The 10,350-nt window shown below is 35.1% G+C and overlaps 1 protein-coding gene across 4 annotated transcripts; it reads right to left on the bottom strand.

The window, feature by feature from the left end:
- Nucleotides 1-331: 331 nt before the first annotated feature.
- On the bottom strand, nucleotides 332-9,729 carry LOC104211842 (uncharacterized). Of its 4 annotated transcripts, XM_009760965.2 has the most exons (15): nucleotides 8,955-9,729; nucleotides 8,708-8,879; nucleotides 7,959-8,010; nucleotides 7,825-7,864; nucleotides 7,128-7,202; nucleotides 6,417-6,535; nucleotides 6,261-6,326; nucleotides 4,978-5,120; nucleotides 4,627-4,729; nucleotides 4,475-4,533; nucleotides 3,103-3,207; nucleotides 2,555-2,630; nucleotides 1,607-1,719; nucleotides 961-1,020; nucleotides 332-879 (listed from the first exon to the last, which is right to left on the bottom strand). In XM_009760965.2, the coding sequence occupies exons 1-15, from the start codon at nucleotides 9,040-9,042 to the stop codon at nucleotides 777-779; spliced, it is 1,374 nt and encodes a 457-aa protein (XP_009759267.1). In that variant the 5' UTR covers nucleotides 9,043-9,729; the 3' UTR covers nucleotides 332-776. The 4 variants fall into 4 exon arrangements, 3 of the variants coding, with proteins under 3 accessions (XP_009759267.1, XP_009759273.1, XP_070009008.1); XR_707240.2 differs by lacking the exons at nucleotides 332-879; nucleotides 961-1,020 and having other exon boundaries at nucleotides 1,606-1,719; nucleotides 2,555-3,016; XM_009760971.2 differs by lacking the exons at nucleotides 332-879; nucleotides 961-1,020 and having other exon boundaries at nucleotides 1,606-1,719; nucleotides 2,555-2,625.
- Between the last annotated feature and the right edge of the window lie 621 nt (nucleotides 9,730-10,350).

Here is a 10,350-nt window from a genome sequence, read left to right on the forward strand (position 1 = left end):
TTAAATATTCAAAAAGATAAATCTAAATCATACGAAAGGAAATATATTCAATATATTGTAGTTTGCTACTCATAATCGCTACAATACCTTGTGTATTGCCGGTGAATATGCTGGAAATAATTTTGTCTCAATAGGAATAGCATAATAAGTTTAGAAATTAGGATTTTGAGTTTAATTACTTGTTGGCTTGTAACTGTTTCATAATTCCAAAGCCGAAGAAATTTTTTAATGTTTTATTATTTTTAAACTTAATATATAAATATATTTTTCACATTATAAATTTATTCGTCACAGTTCTATATTTTTCCCTAATTATCAGCACGATTATAAATTTATATAAAACCTACGATTTTATTAAAATAAACTTAAAAATCCATAAAAGGTTAAAATACATTATCAGCATTAAAACATTTTATGTTGTCTCTATATATAAATTAATTCTATAGTGAACGAGATGGCAACTCAAGGAACTCATAATTATCTCCCCCATCTTCAGATTTCCACGAGTATACAATGGTCACCGGCACCTCAGCACACAACAAAATTTCAGAAATGTTGCCTTGCAACTGATAATAGCAACTTCTTTTTCCAGCTTTGCTTAGCCAGAATGCTCTTCTGCGTCTGAATTTAGTATTGTCAGAGAGCTAACTCGTTTATCAGACAGCAGCTCAAAAAGTATCAGAAAACATTAAACTGCGACGATGAAAAATGGCTTAGCAACTTCAGCACCAACTCATACTGCTCCGCAAAGGAAACATCATCTCGCATCAACTCTTTCAGAAGATGAAGTTGCTCAATACATAGTTCTTACTTGCAGGATGTTTCTGTACAATGTAGGCACTGTCTTCTACACCTGCACTCAAGCAATTTATCCTGTGCCTGTGGAGGTAGCTCTTGTAGTCTGAGTATGGAGATGTGGTAGTACAAAACATGCAGAAATTATTAAAGTTATCCACTTACCATTCAAAGTGATCCTCACAGCAAATGGAATTGCAGATAATTGAAAGTCCAGCTGCTTTCCTGAATATAGCAAAATAATTAACTGGTCATTTACGAGGAATAAAATGCTTTACACCAGGAAAGAAATTCAAGATGTTTTGAAGACAAATGCAGCTCAATCCAGAAGATTAAGATGAATTGCCTTCTTTTGTTTCATTTCTGGTGTAAAGAGGAATTCTTGAATGATTCACATTCACTGTTGGATGTCATAGAATCCTTGTAAGAAGAACAAGGACATGCTTTTTTAGCATTTTGATATTGTAAATATGGCTCCAGCACAGCCTTTGTGCTGATGATACATAAAATCTGTTACCTTTCTTAAAAAAATGCTTATACCAGGCCCTGAACAAGTTCAGAGAAGTGGATAGCTTAGGAATTGGATTCAAGAGAATTTTAGTCATAACATGCTATATGATGGAATGCCTTTTGAATCAAAGCACATTATGATGATCAATCATTTTATCAAGACGTTAGAATAAGTTGTCTTTATAATTTTTATGTTGAGCAAAAATTGTCGTTTTTGTTGTGATGGTGTTTTTGCTGGGAGGGGCACCAATAGCAATTATCACTTCCTATCAGGACCATAAGATGTAAAACCACCACATACCAAGTTGCAGAATACATGTCGTAGAATTTGTCGAAAGCCTTATCAAAACAATAGTGACAAGCTAAAAGATCCTTGATGTCTCTCACTTTGCACGTAGATTTGCAGCATTTAACCTATGTTAAATAACTGCGTCATTAAGCATGCCGAACATACAGGTAAACATGATAAACTCAAGCTGTATATAAGAATATCAAGAACAACTAAATGGTGATAAAATTAAAATCAGTATCAATAAATAACTATACCTTAATACCAAACTAGTTGAGGTCGGCAAGGAACGCAACACTAGGACTTCATAGGGGATCACCCATCCTAGTTCTACTCTCGTCAGGAATGCTTAGCTTTGGAGTTCTGATGGGATGGGGTATTAACGCTAGTATAATTGGATCCCACACATGACTAAACTACTTTAACATTGGCTGTCAACCTATAGCAACTCTCCTTTAGGGCTTGGGACCGGCTATACTTTGCAAACCTCACTTGGGAGGAGTTAATATCAAAAGCAGTGATTCAAAACACTGGCACGCAATGAAACAGGGAGCTCTACTAAATCTTAGCTTATATTGGCATTGCATACAGGTTGCCATCCTGAAGTTAAAGACAACTGAATGTATAACTAGCGACGATAGAACTCCATGGGAAGTTATCAAGCGTTTATGACTTTGGACTCCAATGGTATGTCAAATTAAGTAAACTTTTCTCATATCGATGCTCCAAAAATAAGCATAAACAAGATGTAGCTTGTATTTATTTAATATGCCGATATTATGTTTTGGCACATTTGTGTCTTAATAATTATTAAATTGCAAAAATATAGTACTATAACGAAAATTAGAAGCCTTACGCGGTCCTTTAATGGTCACATTTTACACATCCTTAAGTACAATATGAAACAGATAACTTACGACAACTTGAATTTATGGGAACTAAGATAGGTAAAGCTTTTACCAAGCGCTTGAGCTTGTAGGAGTAATATTGTCTGTGAGAGGGATGTCCAGTGATATGTTCTCTCAGGTGACCTGCACTGAGATCAACATAGATAAAGATTAAGCAATTCCTCTGCACTACAAAATGAAAAATCATAAGCTCCACTGGTTCAGAAGGCCAAGAACTGTGATGTTCAAAAAGGTATCTCTTCAGTTTCCCAGCTCCTTATTTGAATATTTGCAAATCTTTATTCGTTATGTTCAACCATGGAAGTAGGGGATCTCCCCTATTATCCCCCAATTAAAGCAGATCCTCCAATCAAGGCTCAAGCAACATGTATAGACCTACTTTAGGAGCCACACCGAATGAGGGGGAGAGCTAATTTCTATATTAGGAGAAGGCACCAAAGTTTGCTATTCTAACACTTTTCTTATTTGCCATCCTAACAAGTCATCACTCCCTTCTGAAAAAAGCTATTTGATGCTGTCAAAAGAAGGTGACACATACTCATTCATCAAGAAATATTATAATACATAAAGCTGAGATCTCGTCAAAGGCCGCTAAATTACCTGTCACAAAAGGTATTACTACAATCAAGACACATGGCTAAAGTAGTTGACCTGCGGCAGGTATTACAGTTAGCGTCCAATGCGCTTTTTCCAATTTGCTGGCACCTGCAGATTAAAAGAGACCGAAAACCAATTTCAGTGATGGACCTGAATCTAATCCTAAATGCAAATGTATGACTGTTTAACTTGTTAACTTGGTTTATCTAGTTGATTTTAGCTTTCACATGTCAAGAGGGAACAAAGACTTCAGCTTTAGCAAGTATTACCACTACCATGCAGCTATCGATTAATCTTTGTCATCAGAAGTAAACTACTTAGTTTAAATATTGAACAAGATTCAATGAGAACTATAATAGACTAGTTGATCATCCTTTCCATGGAAAGATGACAGAAATCTGAACCAATAGAGGCAAGTATTAAATTCAACAAAAGCATCTACTGGAAGGTTTAGCAGGATGCCAGACAGAAAAGAGCCTGGCAACACACCTTCTAAAAGCATTAGGCAAACATTCCATCTAAATGTTTATTTATTTTTTTATATGTATTCTCATTCCTTCGAAATACAAATTTCCAAATTGAAAAAAAAATGATTACATCTTTAAAACCAAGAAAGTGAATACCTTATTATCTGTGCTTTCACGTATCACTCTTCATGTGTTGAAATGGAAATATAGAGTAGTTGGAACATAGATTGAATGCCTATTATTTAGTTGAGGATCAGGAAGGTATTTTTTTCCAAAAATAAAATAAAATAAAATTGAACAGACGTTAATTCATTGAATTATGTATATTTAATTTGATTCGTGGTGAATATAATACCAAAGCATGACAACACTTTAAAGTTTATATTACATTTTTTTCATCATTGTCATCGATGACTCAAAGATCATGTAGGATAACAAACAATTTCAAAAGATGGATGGGGATTAATCCAACATAGGGTAGTCAATTATGCTGATTATGTTAAACCATAGTTGTTAATAGTCCCACATTAGTTGAGTGAATGAGCTACTGTCTCCTTATACGGTTTTAGGCAATCCTCACCTCATGAGCTAGCTTTTGAGGTTGAATTAACCCAAGGTCCAATTTCTTAATAATAGTGAGCAGAGAATACTCATCATTCACACACAAAGTGAAAATGAAGACACACCAAACATATAAAGCACAAGCATACATGGTCAACATTCATAAAGCACAAGCACACATGGTCAATATTCTCTCTGCTTCCTCCTTCCTTCTGTGGTGGAGGGCGGAGGCTTCTGAAATTTGCACAAATATAGTATATACAAAAGTACAATTAATTTTTTTTCTTTCTCAGAAAAAACAAATCAGAGTACAATTTAAAATCAAAACTAGAAAGGAACTAAGGAACCTTTTATACAGTGGCAGAAGCTCTTTGGGTATAATGGATTTACTTTGAGCCACTTCCACCTGTGTCAGGCATTATTAAGATTAGCATAACAAATATATGACTACTACTTGATACTGGCTTGTTTTCTGAAATCTTAAGAACGGAAGTAATACCTGATCACTGGATTCACCAGCTTGACCAAAGGAAAGGCGTTGATTTTTTGATGCTGTGACCAAACAATCTTCAGGAAGATGACCTGGCCTCTGACATTTCCAACTACACCAGTGAAATTATACTTAGAAAAAATACCCTCTCATAGCAATCAGGAACACAATATAAGGGCACATTTAATTTTTTACCATAAAGGTGGTTGCTACATGCAGCACATTATGTCATAATGTAAATCTAAGTGGAGCTTGATCTCAGAGAAGGATTATCAACGTATTAACAGATAAAGTCTTTGGTACTGCAAGACCTAATATTGAGAGATTACTCGTATTCAAAATGAATGTCAACAAGCATACCACTCATAAGTACAAAAAGCAGATCTCTTCATGGACCACCGATGACGGTCATAATCCCAGGTGTCACCTCCAGATTCAGGAACTTCCAGTTTGCACTTTTGTCCAGAAAAAGACGCAGCTTGGACTTGGCTACTCAAGGGCCCCTAAAGACATCATCAGAGAAACATATGTAGTTGAAGAAGCAGGTATCTCTTACATGCATAAAAGTACATTTGCTCAAATGCTTTTTTTTTTTGGTAAGACTACTGTTCAAATGATTTACACATTGGGTGCTTACTACATATCTTGATTCGTGACAGACATTACAACTCCAGTTTAGTTGGAAGCTCCAATGTTCAACATATCGGACCCTTATATTGAATTCTTATCTGATGATTTTTGGAGATGGCAACAAGATCCTAGTGACATGTATTTTTCCTGATTACATAGTTCGTCCCTTTGCTAGTTTATCCTTACCAGATTCCATAATCCACCCTTCCAAGACATAAGCCAGACATTCTATACAAATATAAGACTGTATGTTCAGCTTAGTGTCCAGGCTGAGCTGCATGCTTTACTACAACGCCTACTCCTAGCACAAAGCTATGGCTTGATCCCCCCGGAAGTTAATCTCGATGCTAAGGAGGTAATCACCAAGTTATAAAATAATAGCATACATTATGCTAATCTTATTAATGATTGCAGTCAGGAGCTCCTTTTTTTGATAAGGTAAATTGTATTAGTCAAAAGGGAGAAAAAAACTCCCGTGTACCAGAAGTATACCAAAAAGTAGAGAATTTACATCAAAACATGATTCTCTACAAAAGACGCAAAATCTTCTATACAAGTGGGGCTATATGAGTGCACCAAAAAGCGATCAAAGATAAAAGACTATTCTTAAGATGTGAAAAAAAAGACTCAATCCCCTCAAAAGCTCTCCTATTTCTCTCCCCCAAACTATCCACATGAGAGCTAACGGGCCGAACTCCCACGCCTTTTGCTTTCTTCTTGTCAGGAGCTCCTTATCTTAGATATGTAGTATTACACCAATATTCTCTATCTAACTAAAATGAAACAACAAATCTATGAAAACATAAAAATATGTGTCTAGCAAGGGAATTTATCACAGAAAAATCAGCTCTTGTTTTCCTTTTGACAATTGCTAGCTCATATGTTTTCATCATTAATTTCTTCATCATTAACAAAAGGTCCCAATTTTGGAAAGCAATAGTTAAATCATGAAATCTTTTCACATGCATCCATGCTAGACTACATATGCAAAACAGGATGAAAGTGGAAAACACCTGCTGGAGTTTAAGATTTTGCAGGTGCTCAATTTTGCAATCCATACTGCATATGTCCTCATCAGTCTGCACGCAAAGTAAATAAAGATATGGGGTTCATTAAGAAAGGAGCAGAAAAACAAAAAGAGAACTAGATCCATCGATCCAATAACTTACCTCATCACATATATACTCCCCATACTTCCCACATACCACACAAGAAGGTTCTCCTGGAAGAGGAAATCGCTGCTCGCTGCAAGTTTTAACTCTATCTGTTTCATTTCCAGTTCCACTACCTAAAAAGAAGAATGGAGAAAATCATGAAAGAGAGAATGAATGACAAGCTCTTGAAAACCACAATAAAAAACTGTTCGCAAATTTCAGATTAGCGAAGATAAAACTTATTGACCATCTATCAAGGGATTTCTATCCGGTACGGATTATAATACTAGGTTAAATTTACCTTATAAAAAAGGTTAATGATCTTTCTTCGAGAAAGAATACTAGGTTAGATTTTCATATCACTTTAAATGAAGCAGAATCCCACTATTTCAAGGTAGAGGTACCTAGAGCCAGGGACAAGTGTTATGATGCAAGGTTCTATTGTTGTCCAATAATATTATGGATTTGGAAAAGAAATGAAAGAAAGACTAGATACACATTTCTCCATTCCGATTACAAGACAATTTCCACTTTAAGACATCAGAAGATCTTTGTCAAACTTCTATGAACAATAATATCATAAACAACTTTGACAACCTGTAAGAACTTTAATTATTCAGTGATAAGTAACTATAACTCGTATAAATAACCACTTAAAGGGATAAGTAACTAGAAAGCATATCTAGTTACATAAATTAGATTAAATGAAATTCCGCTTCTGCTAACCCGTAACCGCTAAAATGTCAGTGTTGGAAGAAGGATTGTGCCCCTTTTCACATTCTGAAGAAGAGCTTGCATCACCTGAAAGTTCATGAATATTTTGTCATGAGATCAGTCTTGGCAGAAAAACTTCTTGGTCCTAAATCATTAAAAGCAAAAAGGATAAAGGAGAAAATGGGAAGTTAAAAGATTAAAAAAGTCTAACATGATACATATTTTCTTGTTTTGACAAGTACATGATTAATGTTGTAGAGCTCATAAACATATATAAAAGGAGTTGGGGGGGGGGGGGGATGGTTGACATTTTGCTGCATGGTAGCACACTATAATGAAAGGACTGAACGAGGGAATTGCAGTGACAAATGAAGGAGGTCCAGTTTAGCAGGCATATGTAAATAATTAGACACCAAAGTATCCAGTATACTAGTCCTTGCTCATAGCATCAGTAATCAAAAATGCAAAAGATAAAAAATCCTTTTGAAAATCAAACTACTCTTTTCCAAATAGCAATGATTCCTTATGACACAGACGATGGAAACACTCAAAAATATGGAACTCTCAAAACAAGCATCCTGCCTTTTCGGTCGAGATTTGAGTTCCAAATGAACACATGACTGCTAATCAATTGCATACCAAACTACACTCAAACCATTTTCAAGTCATTGAGAATTAACCAAAAAGCCAAAAGCCAAATGAAGCTTACTCTCATACTCCACCAAATGCAATGCTGAATGTGAAGGTTCCTGGAACAGCATTAGAACCCAAACAATCACTAAATCACAACTGACGTGATACTAAGCATAAGTGCAAAATACAGTAAAATGAATATCCCACTACCAACACTTCTGCAGTCAATTCTTGATAAGGCTGACTTGAACTAGCCTCCTTCCTGCGTTTCAAAAACAAAATAGCAACTCACCACTCCAAATTGCACTAAAATTATCAAATACCTTCTTCTTCTTTTCACTTCAATGAGATGGGGTGTGCCAGAACTAGGTTGTAGCGTAACGCCAAGGCAATGTACCAAGGTCCCAGTAGCTAGCTATGTTAATGTGCCTTTTTGAGGATTGATATACTCCTTCTGTCCGAATTTATGTAATACTCTTTCTTTTTTGGTCTGTCCCAAAACCTTTCTATATTTAGAAACAATTTAACTTTAAAAGTTCCCACAAATTTCTATGGCTTGTTAAACTACATAAATTATGCAGGGACGGAGGGAACACTAAACTCCATGACTAGTCAAACTGCATCACATAAAATTGGACAAATGGAGTATTAAACTGATAAGAACATATACTAGCCAAAAGACCGGGAAAGGTTTATAAATTACTCTCATTGTTTCAGTTTATGTGACACACTTTACTTATTAGTCCACTCCAAAATGATGATATATTTCTATATTCGGCAACAATTTAACTTTAAACTTTCTACTTTACCTATTATACGAGAAGTTTTTATAGTTAAACAAATATATTATACCCCACGAAGCTTTTAGCACAGAAGTCATTTTTTCCCTTAAACTACGACACATAAATTGAAATGGAGGAAGTATCAAGTAATTTTAAGATTAATTAAAATAAAGTCACCTCCTTTTTTTAATATAATCCAGGTGAGACAGAGGGACGTCATTATCTTCCACTTCCTTGTGCTGGTGCACCTTAGATTTCCGTTCCCGGCGAAGTTTCCGGTGGACGGTTTTCTCCTCAACGGAATTCGACTCGACCGGAGGAGGAATGTTACCGGTAACAACATTATAAGCTGGAAAAGAGGGAGGAAAAAACGAATTAAACTGAAGAAAATACAAAACCCTGGAAAATAAATAAGAAATGAAACCTTGAAGATTTTGAAGAGCAGAATTGAGATTGAAGTCTTTGTTGTAAGCATAGGAAGGATTCTTGTAGAAGTTGCTCCTCGTCGCCATTTACTTTAAATTTTCTTTTTTTCTTTTTTTAGTGGCAACAAATACTTTCCCAATACAAAAAAGAATCGTGCACTAGGATTATGATTCCATCTAAAAAAAATTTATCCGGGCTAGTTTATGTGCAACCGACTAATTTCACCATATATCCAGCCACGTGCAAAGGGTAATAACTTGAATACATGGGAAGAATTTAGTATTTTTGTTGGGATTTCAATTTCTTCTTCTTTTGGTGTAAAAAGACTACTTATATTATTATAGGGATTAAGGTGGAATTATAGTCCTAGGGTGGCGACCTCGTGTTGGGTCGTGACAAGAGGAGAAAAACTAGTGCTAGTGGTTCCCAATCCATATCTTGGGGAGGAAGAGTTGGAGGGTGGAAGAGTTGATGGTGCCACTCTTCTAACAAAAGGTTTCCGTCTTCCAAAGCTTTACAAATAAAAAATGATGGGTGTCCAAAAACAATAATGCCTGTCGAGCTCATTATGGATATTTAACTTTTGATATAAATTTTGTAGTGAGTGTAAGAGTATTGACTCTTAATGCATATATTTTCCCAGAAAGTAATACATGGTTAATTAATTTTAATAAATATAAAAATTCAGAGTTGTGAAAAAACGGAAAACAGAAAAATAATTCAATATTGTAGAACTAGTACCCGTAAAGAAAAGTCACAAAATAGTTGGTCATTTGATCTAGATTTTTCAAAAGGCAATTTCTAGTGATGTTAGAGGCGCATACAAGAAAAGTCAATTGAGCAAGATGTGGACTGAAAAGTCAACTCATTCCCTCACACAAGACAGGAGTTTGTTGCAGGGGTGGGTAGGCTTCCTTCAAAGGAGTAAAAAGACAATAAGATCGAACACACACCTTGTATTGTTTGTATACTATTGAGTATTGACTAATAAGCTTAGAACTTTTTCTCTTTTTTCTTTTCTATTCTTTTTTTTTACGGAAAAACTCCTATTACATGGGATCTGTAAAAATAGAACTCACATGAGATTAAAAGCACAGGCATGGACAAAGCTAGGGTGGCGAAAAGAGTTCATCCGAACTCTCTTCACCGGAAATTATACTATATATATATATATAAGGTTTAAAATATTTTTTATAAATATTTAATCCTCTTAACTTCTTGATGTATTTATTTTTTAGGGACGTTAGCATGGTTGCATAGTGGGTGGGGAATAATTTCTATTTTATAATAATACCTTAAAACAATTAGAAGGTGGCGTAATGAATCTGGAGAAAACTATTTTTCTATATAAAAAAAATAATCACTCTGTTGGACCCATCAACATCAAGTTAGCT

Source organism: Nicotiana sylvestris, chromosome 8 (assembly GCF_000393655.2).
Source record: "Nicotiana sylvestris chromosome 8, ASM39365v2, whole genome shotgun sequence".
NCBI lineage: Eukaryota > Viridiplantae > Streptophyta > Magnoliopsida > Solanales > Solanaceae > Nicotiana > Nicotiana sylvestris.

What these genes read in the sequence shown, in the direction of transcription:
- LOC104211842 (XM_009760965.2), bottom strand. Translation starts at nt 9,042, where the DNA reads ATGGCGACGAGGAGCAACTTCTACAAGAATCCTTCCTATGCTTACAAC. An exon ending in TGCTCTTCAAAATCTTCAAG is followed by an intron (nt 8,880 to 8,954) that starts GTTTCATTTCTT and finishes CCTCTTTTCCAG; the next exon opens with CTTATAATGTTGTTACCGGT. An exon ending in GCTTTTTGTACTTATGAGTG is followed by an intron (nt 4,730 to 4,977) that starts GTATGCTTGTTG and finishes TCACTGGTGTAG; the next exon opens with TTGGAAATGTCAGAGGCCAG.